Below are 14092 nucleotides of genomic sequence, written 5' to 3' on the forward strand. Positions count from 1 at the left end.
TCGACACATAGAGTGTATTTAACCCTCCTCGCAGGTTTAGGGATTTAGTGAGTACCTTTAGATGGGTCGGACACGTCTTTTCTCCTTCAGTTGGAGGTTTAGATGTTGTTGGGTGCCTAAAGGTAGTCTCCCTAATAGAGAGGGGAGTTAAAGCACACTAGGTGTTCGATTAAATAACCAGCTTAGAAAAGAATGCAACTTAGGCATTTTTATTAGCACAGTTGAATGCATTAGAAGCATCTAAATTAGTGGATCAGTTTATTCTAGCTTATATGGGACTACGGTCCAATGGGTAGGCTCCCACAGTCACCTCTAGGTTCAGACAACCTAGCTCTAGGTTCAGATAACCTAGAAACAGCAATTTAGAACAGTTTAGCTATACTCAGTATTTTACTTTTCAGTTGGCACTGTACTGGATTAGATATCCATTGGGTTGGGCTCCCATAGTCGGTCCCTAGGTTTAGATAACCTAGTAGCTCTACTAAATTCGGGACTTGCAACCCCGGGTCTAGTTAGAGATCCGCGTACAGTTGTCGGGCCCATCAGCAGCATGTTTAGTATTTTCACTTACTATTTGTATATGGTTTTCAACCTTTCACAATTAGTTCATGAATTCAGTACAGTTCTAGCAGTAGCTCAGTATTAGCGTAGCTCAGTTCTTAGTATCAGCTTAGTTTTTCCCTGTGAATATGCATGATGACTTTATGTTCAGCTTTAGATATGCACTGATTGTATGCTTATATGCCATGCCATGTTTAGGTTATTCAGTATATCCAACATATGTTTTAAACAACATGATTTAGAATCATATTTGCATCGTTGCATGTTTTTGTGAGGTAGATGGTTTCTTACTAAGCTTTAAGCTTACAGATTCTATTTTTCCTTATACTGCAGATAAAGGTAAAGGAAAGATGGACTAGCGGAGGCTGGAGGTTAATGCACTGATGAGGATGTGTGTGGATGGAACATGGAATAAAGATCCTAGGGATCCAGCAATTTCAATTAAGCATATGAACTTTAGTATTTCTATTACTCCTTGTTTTAGCATGTTAAACGCCATGAGTTAACGAACCATGCTTTAGATTGTGCCTAGAATGTTAAATACATGATGTTAGAATGTTAATTGTCATCGTTAGAGTGTTTCCTAGCCACCTTAGAACTGGAAATGTGGTTGAGGCACGAAACAGTGCTGAAATCAGACATTTGGCACGAAATCAGTAACTCGAATCGATCAGCTGATGGATTCGAGGGTTCCCAATCGATCAGCTGATCGATTGGGCAATCTGTTCCGTGAACAGTAGGCCTCTGGATCGATCAGCCGATCGATCTAGCCATTTTCGTCGCGAATAGAGAGCTCTGGGATCGATCACTGGATCGATTGACCATCCTGGATCGATCAGCCGATCGATCCAACTTATGTCATGCATACAGTAGCCGTCTGGATCGATCCCTGGATTGATCCGACTATTCCAATCGATCCGTGGATCGATTGGGAGGTCCGATAACAGCTGGGAAACATATATATTCAGTTCCTTGACCATAGGGGATGTAGTATATGTTAGGTATACTTAGATTACACTCCTTAGTACATATAGCACCAAGAAATGTTAACAACTTAGCAAAATTTTAATTAGTACAGCTTCCGCATCTAGCTCTAGTGATGGTCAGGGAATAGTTTAGCACAACATAATGTAGCGATCGGCCTTACAGTTTAGTTAGTAGAAGGCGGGCCGTTACAGTTGTCGTTAAACAAATCCAGGTGACCAATTCCGAGGTCTTGGCCCTGGTAAGACTAAGGTCTTTATCCTTATAGGACTGGTGGCTCGCTACCTCAGTCTCTATTAGGGAGCGCGCTTTGGTATTACACCTGGGCCCAAGAAAGAATTGATTATTATTTTGAAGTATTAAAGTATAAATTTTAAACAAGTGAAATAAGCTTCACATAAGTTTAAAATTTAGCAAGTTTAGTTTTCTTATATTCTGACATGTTGTTTAGATTTACTTACATGTTTAGTATTTCAGTATGCTATGTTTCTTTTGCTATTAGATGAGCATGAGTAGTATCTTCTTTTGAGCATTCAGTTTCTAGATTACTTCCTGTCACATGCATATTCGAGTTTTGTGAGTTAGATAGCGCTTACTAAGCAATTTTACTTATAGTTGCATTTCCTCTTACTGCAGATAAAGGAAAGGAAAAGCTATAGCGAAGGAAGGCGACAAGGAGGTGCAGATGGATGTGTGATGTTTGGACTATAGAAGCCTTGGGTTTTAGTTTAGAAATTTATTAAGATTTTGTATTCAGAATGTTAGAATTATTTTTTCGTTGATGTTAGATTTTCTTATGGAATAATTATGTTTTAGAATTCTTTTGTGGTGCACATTAGTTCTATTTATTTGAGTTGTAGTATTATTGCATGTATGTTCAGATTAATAGATATGTGTTTAGCATGTTCAGATTGATACGTAGTGTTAGTTGTGAACATATGCTTGTGAATATGATAGGATGAGTTGTTTAAGTTTTCCGCTGTCACTAATTGCATGTTTAGAGAGTTTTATGTATTGATATTTACATGTGAACAACTCTAAATAAGTATAGTTAGCAGTCCAGTAGCGCTCCACCCTCACAGACTAGTAGTGAGGAGGGTGGGGTGTTACACCCCACTCTGGTTTTAGGTCACTAAAGCTTTGTTGGCTCGTCTCACTGTGCGTACGGTCGTTGAGGAGCATCTCTACATCCCTAGAAGTTCAACCACATCCGAAAGCATTATGGACCGGAGCCAACATATCATCTCACAGATTTCAGACAGGATCAACAATAATTCATTTTCTACAAACATAAATATATTATTCCAATTTAAATGATCACTTTTTATATATACAAACTTGTAGCAAAACATATATACAAACTTGTAGAAAACCATATTAATTCTTTACCATATATACAAAGAGTATATTACTGCAAAGTAAACAACAACCACCAAAACAAATTCATACAACAAATCTTATCGTCAAAATCATTCTGACAAATAATATTTCAATTTTTCAATATCAAAATGTGCGTCATGACCTGTCCTCTACAATGTTTATGCGTATTGCTCGAGAGTCCAAGTGCTCTACTTTAGTGCCAACATGTAATCTAGTATCTATTAAATTGACCAAAAAATAAAAACAACTATACTTCAACCAAATATATGTACCAGACAAAAGGAAATAATCAAAGTATAACAATATTAGTTAGAAAAGGAAGGGACTATGAGTAAACCATTTAAAATGTTTTTTATTGTTCCATTGGGGTTTCTCCACATGGATTTGAGATTAAACTATGTAACTCTTGCTTCATCTGTCGTTGAAAAGATAAGAGACAAATTTAATGAAAAAAAGTTATAAAAGGCAATGTTGTTTATAAACGCTTAATAAAAGATAACAACAAGTCCAACACAAGCTAAGAGAGAAAATAAAAACAACCATGATTCAGTGGAAATTAAATACTTGCTTTCTGTCTAACACCTCTAGCCAAGATCATTAGTACTTATAATGTCTCCTATATGGTAAATAACATGCTCAAGCAAAGTTCCACATTTATCAAGCTCTTCAATGAAGAATTCCAATACAAACTTCCATCTTACATCTCAATGAATGAATCACAAGCCACTAATTCTCTAAATATCTTAGCCAGTTTAACAAGGATCAGTTAAGTTTAATGGTAAACTCAAATTATATCATGAATGGATCACTAACTAATCAAACTGAGTAAAAAATGGACATATCCCAAAGTTCCAAATGAAACCAAACAAATTTCCCCGAATTCCCATTTGTTGTAACTTTTGTCATAATTTCTCAATAACTTCTAATCAATCTAGATGAACCAAATAGTCTAGGTAAAAACACAAAAGAAACTTCAATGGTCGTACTTGCAATCCAGGTTTACAGAAACTTATTACCAAGTATTGGTTTTTGAATATATTTGCAACATCAACAAACATGAAGGCATATGATTCAAAAACAAATTTTCTTCGAATGCAAAACTACAAGATTTTATGTATATGAAGGCTTAAAAGATGAAGCCTATATCAGAGACGCAAAGACAGAACAACCAGCATTCTTCAATAGGTACCAATCATTCTATAAACCAGAAAAAGTATTCTTCAATAAATCAGCTTGGATGGTCCAAGCTGATCTATAAGTTCCCAATTGCATTTTTGAGAATCATGAAATAACGAAGTAGCGAGTAATGCATTTAGGAGAATACCTTGATATGTGGGCAACTATGGGCAACAACATACAGTGATTCATGGGTGATAAATGTACCACCAATATTTAGGTGTTGAAAGGAATTAGCTTGATATGGGTTATGATAGATTGGCCTAGAGAATGAAGGAGGGGTTTAGGTATAGAGAGATAGGAAAGGTATATAGCATGTCAAATAAAGGCCGAGCGAGCACCCCTGCGCTCATATAGGATCGGCCGGGCAAAGCTCGCTCGAGCATGAAGGCACTTAGACTTATTTATAACTCTCAGCATATTACCGGCCGATCGCAAGCCGAGCGAGTACCCACGTGCTTATATATGCTCGACCGGGCTGCAAAGTCTGCCCGAGCATAAAGGCATTTAGCCCATATAAAATTCTCAGTATATTACTGGCCAACGGCAGGCTGAGCGAGCGCCCCCGTGCTCATATTTGCTCAGTCGGGCAAAGCTCGCCCGAGTATAAAGGCACTTAGCCTTATATATAACTCTCAGCATATTATCGGTCGATCACATACCGAGCGAGTGCCCACGTGCTCATATATGTTCGACCGGGCTGTAAAGCCCGTCCGAGCATAAAGGCATTTAGCCTTATATAAGATTCTCAGCATATTGTCGGTCGATCGCAGGCCGAGCGAGCACCCACGTGCTCATATAAGCTCAACCGACCTACAAAGCCCGCCCGAGCATAAAGGTTACAAATTGATACTATTTTCAAGTTAAGTATTTTCAAATTTAACTAAATTTTCAATCTCTAAAAATTCCTTTTTTCGCTGTTTAAACTAATATTTTTTCTAACTCAAAATTGGCTAAGTGATCTTTTCAAAGATAAATCATTTTCTTAGCTAAATTTTTATTCCAAACCTTTTTGAGTAATTTGTTTCTTTTCAAAATCTCATTACTTTAAAATTACTTATCTCAAAAGCTAAGTATTTATTCTAATATACTCCCTTATTTTAAAAATTAAGGATTTAACAGAGTGTCTTTTTTAAAGTTTCCTTAACTCAAAGATAGTTAAAGTCACTTTTCAAATCAAAACTTTTCTTTAGATAAAAATATCTTTGTAAACTTGGAACAAGCTCCATACCTGACTTTTGATAAAAGTTTTTCTTAGCTAAAAAGTCTTCAAGAAAATTCATTTCCAAAGCTAAGTGTTTTTATCAAAATATTTTACGTATTAGTCTTCTAAATTTTCTTTAAGTTAGTTTTAGCTAGAGGATTCTGTAAAAAGATAAAGTTTTCCAAGGCTAAATCTTTAAAACTATGTTTTTAAAAGCTAAGTTTTTCAAAACCTTCTGAAAAGCTAATATCTTTTCGAATTTATTAGCTAAGGCCGATGATCACTTTCTCAGTTTTTAGTAGCTTCCTTTTTGTTGATGATTTTGATATATGGCAAAGGGGGAGAGTATAAGAAAATTCAAAGAAATATAAGAAAATTCAAAGAAATTCAAAATTAAATATTAGTATAAGAAATTCAAAAAAAAAAATAGCTTGAAGAGGAGCTTTTATTAAGGGGGAGTCTTTATACTTTAGTTCTGACTAAAGGGGGAGATTTGACTAAGGGGGAGCTCTGTACTTAATTTATTATGTCTGTACTATCATGCTTATGCTTGAACTATCATCTTTTATGGCATTATTTTTTCTTAACTTTGAATTTTTGTTACCATAATCAAAAAGGGAGAGATTGTTGGTGCATAAAGCATCCGACAATCGAACCTAAGGTTTGATAATGGCAAAGGGATTCAAAGTTAAGGTTAATTGTTATCTAACATGCATGAATGAGTTTGCAGGAAAGTCCTAACTACAGTTAGGCAGGTGGAAAACCCTAAGGGGCAGTAACCTTAGGTCCTAGGGGGTGGTAACCCTAGGTGGTGGAAAATCCTAAGGGGTGGTAACCCTAGGTGGAGCAAAACTTTAAGGGGTGGCAACCTTAGGTCCTAGGGGGTGGTAACCTTAGGTGGTGGAAATCCTAAGGGGGGATAACCTTGGGTCCTAGGGGGAGGTAACTTTAGGTGGCGGAAAACCCTAGGGGGTGGTAACCCTAGGTCCTAAGGGGTGGTAACCCTAGGCAAAAAGTCCAGTCGATCTGTAGGACTGGACTGGCAACAGGTATGATCTCTTGAGTGGAGTAGGTGTTACGAATTGTAAGTGCACGGATTCATCGTCAGTAATAAAGATTATCGATCCCACGAGGATTGGTTATAAGCACTAGCAATGGTTCACTTAGGATTAGATAAACTACCGATGGTTATAAGTTATCTAAAGAAAAGAGATTGGGAAGAGAAAATGAGAACTAATAAAGAGAGATAATTAACTTGGTTTATGAAGAGTTCTAGGAGTTCGGTTTCATTGTGGTGGTATTGATGTATCACGTTCTATCCTTTACTCATTGTCCATCAACATGCATTCACTGGAAGCTAAAGCAACTATCCTTAAGTACTAAATAGAGAAAATTTCTATGAAATCCTGTTATGGTTAACCCCTGTCACTAGGGCGCCTGGGTAGATCATAAGAATGCAACTCTAATTGGTGTCATTAAGGATAGAAATAAGGGCTTGGTTTGGTCTCTTACTTCCTTATGGAGAAGTTGCCTCTCCTTTCAAGGAAATACCCTAGATGTCCGTGAACGGGTGACCCTTGTCACTAAGGCCCCTCGAGTATACGATCTAAGATACTCTCTCTATGAGGTTTAGCAATTTCTACACAATCAATTAATACGATACGGAAATCTAGCAACAAGTCTCATGGATAGTAGTTGAAACAAAGCAAGCAAAATCATCCAATGAATAAAGGCATAAATATGAGTCTTACATCAAAACCAATCCACAACTACTCCCTAATCCTAGAACAAGGAATCTACTCCATAGACGCCGGACAAAAACCCGAAGACATAATGTAATTAAGCATACATTCCTCAAACAAGAAGAGAGAAAGGTAAAGGATGCTTATCCAACGACGACGAGTGATCTTCGAATCTAATCCTTTGCTTCTGGAGTTGATGTGGTTATGAAGGATCGCTGGACGGAGGTCCTGGACAACGTGGAATGGCACCAAGGTGATTCTCCCTTTTAGGGCTCGCTTCCCCCCACCCCCCCCCCCTCGAGGAGAAAGGGTTAGAGCACTTTTTATCGGCTAGGGCACGACGCCGCGACATGACCGTGCAAATATGGCATGGCTGTGCCTTCTTTTGTCTCTGGCCGCGCTGCACAGTCGTGTCAATTGGCACAACCGTGTGGATTTGGGGCGCTGCTCCTGGAACATGGCCGTGCAGGATCGCACGACCATGTATGGCTTGGCTGCTGGTCATGGGGGCATGGTCGTGCAGGTTTGCACGACCATGCATGGATCCATCTCTGTTTGGCTGCACGGCCGTGCAAGAGTTGCACGACCGTGCACTGTTCTTCCTCTGTTTGCCCACACGACCGTGCGAGGTTGCACGGCCTTGTTCTTTGCCTCGTTCCGGTGCATTGACAATCACTGTTCTTTGCCTCTCTCTTATGGCTCCCCCTCCACTACAACAAATTTGTTAAAAGACAACACTATAAAGACAACGATTTTTGAGGGAACTGTTGTTAATTTGACAAAAGACAACAGTTTTTGACAAAACCGTTGTCTTTTAGCTCTAAAGAAAAACAAAAGACAACGGTTTTTGTAAAAACCGTTGTCGTTGAGTGAATTGTTTTATAATCAACAACACATTTTACAACGATTTCCTAAAATCGTTGTTTTTAAGCTCATTTTTTAGAGGATTACACATTTTACAACGGTTTTTAAACCGTTGTAAACCTAATTCTTTTGTTCCATTGCCCTGGTTTAATGTCTTCCCCTCTCCGAAATATATTTTGGCGCGTGTTTTCCCTCCCTTAGTCTTCGGGAACCCTAGGCAACTGTGTCTTTCTCCTCTCCTCATCCCGCGATCTCTTCACGTTCCCTCTCCTCACACAATCTCCTCTTCCCGATCTCCTCACATAATCTTCTCCACTCCTCACACGTTTTTGCCTTCCACCCCTTTGCACGAACCCCTCTCCTCAAAACTCCTCTCTGGCTAAACCTCTCTCGCAGACTCTCACCAGCATCTTTTGGTTTGTTGCTATTCCTTCTCCCATACGAGCCTGTCTCTCGCAATGTCCGGCGAACGAGGAGCATATGGAGGTGGTCGCCGTGGTGGTGGATGGGGTGGTCGGGGTCCTGTTGATGACGGCAGATCGCGTGGTGGCGGAGGAAGGGGTGGGTATGCTCCGGCTCCTCACTCTCAGGAATCGTCGATGACTCCATCCGCATCGTACCGTCCTTCGCCACCGGCCACAGCAGCAGATTCGCCTTCGTCTTCTTCTATTGGCGAAGAACTCCGGCATCTCACGATCGCCGAGCCCACGAAGGAGCAGACTCCTCAGCCGGCGGCGCCTCCGGCCTCTAGCAAGGGTTTGAGGCATCCGGCTCGGCTGGATTTCGGCACCGTCGGAAGGTCGTGCTTAGTTAGGGCTAACCATTTCCTTGTCGAGATTGCCGACAATACTCTTTTCCACTATGATGTAAGTTTCTATGTTTCTCTTTTGTTATGCATCGTTCTTCCCATTTGATGGAGAATACCTTGTTCTGAACTTGTAGGTGAGTATAGTGCCCGAATCAGTGTCCAGAGCTACCAATAGAAAAATCATCTCTGAGCTTGTCAAGGTGCATAAGGATAAAGCCTTTGGGAAGGAGAATGCCAGCTTATGATGGAAGGAAGAGCCTGTATATGGCTGGTACTTTTCCTTTTGAGTCAAAGGAGTTCACGGTTTCACTGCCTGAAAATGATGGAAGGTACTGTTTCTCAACTGAAGCTTTATGCTGACCGTATCTGTTAAAATCGTGTGGTTTTCCTCTTCTTCAGGAAGGCCAAGGATTTTAGAGTGATTATTAAGCTTGCTGAAAACACAAGCATACACAACCTGAAGGAGTTTTTAGCTGGTCGACAGATTGAGGCACCTCAAGAAGTCATTCAAGCCCTTGATATTGTTCTTAGGGAGTCTACATCTACCAAGTACTTCTGTTTCCTTTTATTTCTGTACAATTTTCTCAAGTACTATATTATTGTTAATATTATTTTCGTTGCAACTTGTTCTGCTTCAGGTATACTTCGGTAGCACGGTCCTTCTTTTCCCCGAGCTTTGGGCATCGGGCACCCATTGGAAAGGCTTAGAATGCTAGAGGGGCTACTATCAAAGCCTTCGACCAACACAAATGGGCTTGTCTTTGAACAAAGGTAAGTCTTGCTGGAAGTGTTCTTTGGTTTATCTGTTTTGAGGAAACTATCAATTCATCTAGGCTATATTCCATTATCAAAAGTTTCAAGTTCCAATGTTTAAATGTAATTGGGTTGAGAATAATAAAGTTTCAAATTATCTCGGATTTCATTCTTTTGCAGACCTAGTAAGTATTAGGAAAAATGTTTACCACGAGCAAGAAGATCCTAAAGGATAAGGGTGCAGAACCGACTGAGTTGGAAGACACTGTGGCTCAGGCTAGTTGCCTTCATCTTTCATATCGCATTGTTCTGATATTTTGGTTGAGATCCCAATTGAACTGTTCATATTCATAGCAGGCATTCTTTGATCTGGAGAATGCGAACCAGGAGTTGAAGAGTGACTTGAAGGATCTTTACATTAATTCAGCAGTGTAAGTTTGTTATGTCAATCATGTTGGCGTTTCCAAATTTTGTTTTGTGAATTTACAGATAATGCTTATTTTATTTAAGTTTTATGGTTTTGGTATAGGCAAATCGATATGCCTGGCAATAGGAAAGCTGTTGTTATTCACATTCCATACAGGCTGCGAAAAGCCTACAAAAAGATTCATGTTAGGCTGGTTAGAGAACTGGAAAAGAAGTTCAGTGGGAAGGTAAATAGTATTAAGACACTTCATTTCAATTAATCGTGTGCAAGTCTTTGATTGCAGTTAAGTCTATTAATTGAAGATGTTTATGTCAAATTGACTAACTATAAGATTTGACATTGAAAACTAATATATACACTTTTGACTGGTAGCCATTTAGCTTGTATGTCGCTATTGCAAACATTTGTTGGTGATATTTAAATGTATTTGCAAACTTTCATTATTCCGTTCAATGCCGACAGGCCAATTCTATTGGTGCGATCGGAGTTGGCAGAATGTATACAAGATCATATTTATGAATAGGTGCGTTCAAGTTTATGTAAGTTCATTACCTTGTTTTAGCTAAAGTTTATATAAGTTCATTATCTTTAGTAAGAAGCCACTTCTTGCTTCTTTGGAATCCATTTTCAGCTATGCTTGTCTTTCCCTTCTAATGATTATTACATCTTATGAAATGCTCATTCTAGGCTATATTCCATTATTCTTATACTGGAATGCATGAAATGTTTTTCAACATCTTAAGATTTTGAGATGTTCAAACATATATATCATTTGCTGGTAAACACATTTCTGTAGGACTAACACACTTGTCAGATTATGATGAACTGATTAACTTTGAGCATCATGAATTGTTTCCTTTCTTAATGGACAGTTTTCTGCAGATTAGGATTTACACGTAAAGGAGGTGAGCTAGATAAATATTTTGAGCAGTTACCTGATTTATGAACATGATAATACATGGGGAAAATGCAGGAGCAAGACCAATTTAATTAATAGTATTGAGATTCTTGTTTTCTTTGGGAATGAAAATGGTTTCTCAATCAAACAAAATTGAAAATATTTGGAATTTGCAATTTGTTGGACATGATGAATGGCCGGAATGGGTTAAAGTTGGATGGAAATAACTTACACTTTGTTGAGAATCACAATGACCAAGTTCATTCACATAGTTGTTTCGACTTACTTATGGCAAACCAAACCAAACCAATTTAGCAATCACTATATGCAAGATACACAAACTATCTAGACTTACCTAGAGTTGCTCTGATCTGACTGCTTTTTTCTTCCCAATGTATTCTGCCCTCCTTTATTTGTTGTTACTAGCTACAGGGATTGTTGGTTTATTCCGTGTAAGGCTTCACCTTGACTTAAGCAGGGTGGTGTTATCATATTAGATTATGTATAGCTCATGTGTACTTGGTATGTGTTAGATTCAACTTCATCTGCTTGCTAAGACGTTTTTGCCAATCCTGGTTTCAGTCCTTGTCCACTGCACACTTTTGCTCTATTTCATGCACAAGATGATTTAATTCAATTACTTTATTTCTTTAACTTATCTGCTGTACTATTTGTCCAACTTTGTACAATTAGCCTTGAACTAACAAAAGAAATGAATTTGAAGGGTTGGAACAGCCATATGAACCAGTTTCATAAACTTTTTTCGTGCTCACTTGCTTCACTACTCATGAAATTGTGAAGCGGCAACGTTTCTCGTGCTTATTTGGCCATTCTTTTTTTTCTATGGCTTTAACTATATTTTATTTTCATAACAGGGAGAAATTGCTGGGTTTGCAAGCTGGGTATGCAGAAAAAGAACCAGGGAGAAATTGCTGGGTTTGCAAGTTGGGTTTGCATGGTTGTGGTCTTATAAACTTAATTTTGTGGTTTCATCTTTTGTGGTTGTCATGATTGAATACTACTTGTGGTCATGTTTGGATAGCTTGTAGTAATTGTATAGAATTGTTTATAAACTTAAGTGAATGTACACATGTACCGGTTTTTGTTTGAGACAAGATGTATATATAAATTAAAGACAACTAATCGAATGTATATATGTTGAAAACTATTTTTGTGAATGTATAAATGTTACGTTGTACCAGTTTGTGTGCAATGGCCATGGTTTTAACCGTTGTGAAAAGTACATATATAGACATGCAACTGAATGTACAAAGACAACGATTTTTAACCGTTGTGGAAAGTATTCTAAGACAATGGTTTTAAACTAAATTTTGAAGAAAGACAACAGTGTATATGTTGTTAAAAGTATATCTGCAATCAAATTTTTGCAAAACTGACAATTACAAAGGTTTTATACTGTTGCAGAACTGTTGTCTTTGGTATTAAAAGACAACACTTTAAATCCGTTGCATGACTGTTGTCTAATGTGATCAAAGACAACGGTTTTAAATCGTTGTCTTTTACCGCACATTTAACAACAGTGTCAGTTACAACGGGTTTAAAGGGCCTATGACAACGGTTTTTAACCGTTGTCTTTTAATGTTTTTGTTGTAGTGCTCCCTGAGGAGAAAGGGTTATATCCCTTTTTATAGGCTAGGGCACGGTGTTGCGGCACGACCGTGCCTTCTTTTATCTTTGGCCGCGCTGCACGGTCGTGCCAATTGGCACAGCCATATGGATCTGGGGCACTGCTCCTGGGACACGACCGTGCAGGATCGCATGGCCGTGTATGGCTTGGCTGCTGGTCGTGGGGGCACGACCGTGCAAGTTTGCACGACCATGCATGGATCCATCTCTGTTTAGCCGCACGGCCGTGCAAGAGTTGCACGACTGTGCAATGTTCTTCCTATGTTTGGCCACATGGTCGTGCGAGGTTGCACGACAATGTTTTGTGGTGCATCGACAATCGCTGTTTTTACTCTGAATTTTGTCCCTGTCAACACAAAACCAAACAAAGAGCAGATCTCCGAACAAAAGAGTATTTATGATGAGTATATGATAAAAGAGACGATCATGCAAAGAATATATGCGCATAAAGCAAGTGAATGTGTGTTAAAACATGCATAAATGATCATAATATTTACGCACATCATACCCCCATACTTGAATCTTTGCTTGTCCTTAAGCAAAATGCTGCAAACTATGTTCATGAGTTCCTGCTGTGTTTCATAATCCCTAGTGCATTCTCCTAACTCTATCAACTAGTTTTATTGATAAGCACGATTATGGAGTAACCTAAGTATGGCCTAATCGTAAGTTCTTTGTGCTCGGTACAATAAGTAACTCAAACTCTTCAAGTTTTAATTCTCTGTCTTAGTTAAGTCATCATACAATTGAGTTCCTAATGTTCTCGGTGATAGGCACTTACCTGCCACACACTTTGTTCATTTTCCTTAAATTACACAAGGTCTCAAAGGATACTACTCGGAATCAAGAGAAACTTAACATTTATTTCCCCAGTAACCTAACTCGGTCTCAAAGGGGTAATTGTTAGTTTCCACTCACGACAACTATTTTTTTTTATCCCTTATTCGTTTTCTTGGTGCTATAGAGGTGTAGCACTAATCACAAATGCGAGATGCATATGTTGGGATTTAGATTTTTCCAAATGAGCTTCCATGATGCGAGGTCATCCAATAACCAAAATGTAAATAAGAAATCATCATGGGAACAAAAGTACTAAACAATTTGGATGAATCATAACTATTTCAAAAATATTTCTACTATTCAAGGTTAAGTACTTAAGTGTAGTGAAAATAAGATCCTTAAAGTTAGGTCAAGACTTATACCAAACTCCGTACAATACTTACCTTATTTCATGCTACTAAAGATAGAGAAAGGAAATACACCAAACATACTAACACTATCTTGATAACACATAAACTAAGAAAATGCTAGTCATTTTGCTTTTGGACAAGTTAGCAGAAAAAGTAGAAGGTTTGATGTTCTCAAATATGCCTCAAAACTATTTTTTTATATATATTTTTTAAAAAATGATATGAAGAATTGCAAGTAGGAAAGTGCAAATGAGATGCAAATATAAATATGAAACTAATAAAATATGAATAAACAAAGCAAACTAATAAAATATGCAAAAAGAAAAGAAAAACTCGACTTGACTCAGGTTGTGCAGACACACAGACACAACACCCCCCCCCCCCCCGACTTGAACTTTTCATCGTCCCGATGAAATCAAAATGGTCGATGAGGCTGAAGGTCGGGGAGATCTGGAAGC

At 38.4% G+C, this 14092-nt stretch overlaps 1 protein-coding gene and 1 long non-coding RNA gene across 2 annotated transcripts; both read left to right on the forward strand.

Moving 5' to 3' along the window:
- Positions 1-8689: 8689 nt before the first annotated feature.
- On the forward strand, positions 8690-9261 carry LOC122030888. Its single transcript, XR_006125644.1, has 3 exons — positions 8690-8777; positions 8854-9048; positions 9119-9261. It is a non-coding gene; the product is annotated as an uncharacterized LOC122030888 (long non-coding RNA).
- A 412-nt stretch (positions 9262-9673) lies between these two features.
- LOC122032843 (40S ribosomal protein S7-like) lies at positions 9674-12660 on the forward strand. Its single transcript, XM_042592160.1, has 5 exons — positions 9674-9748; positions 9830-9903; positions 10002-10125; positions 11673-11699; positions 12412-12660. The coding sequence occupies exons 1-5, from the start codon at positions 9674-9676 to the stop codon at positions 12658-12660; spliced, it is 549 nt and encodes a 182-aa protein (XP_042448094.1).
- The last annotated feature ends 1432 nt before the right edge of the window (positions 12661-14092 follow it).

The sequence above is a fragment of the Zingiber officinale genome, chromosome 11A (assembly GCF_018446385.1).
Source record: "Zingiber officinale cultivar Zhangliang chromosome 11A, Zo_v1.1, whole genome shotgun sequence".
NCBI lineage: Eukaryota > Viridiplantae > Streptophyta > Magnoliopsida > Zingiberales > Zingiberaceae > Zingiber > Zingiber officinale.

Excerpts from the sequence above, each read along its gene's own strand:
- LOC122032843 (XM_042592160.1), top strand. The coding sequence starts at position 9,674 with ATGTTTACCACGAGCAAGAAGATCCTAAAGGATAAGGGTGCAGAACCG. Across the intron at positions 9,904-10,001 it reads CTTTACATTAATTCAGCAGT|GCAAATCGATATGCCTGGCA; the intron begins GTAAGTTTGTTA and ends GTTTTGGTATAG. Across the intron at positions 11,700-12,411 it reads TTGCTGGGTTTGCAAGCTGG|TGCTCCCTGAGGAGAAAGGG; the intron begins GTATGCAGAAAA and ends TTTTTGTTGTAG.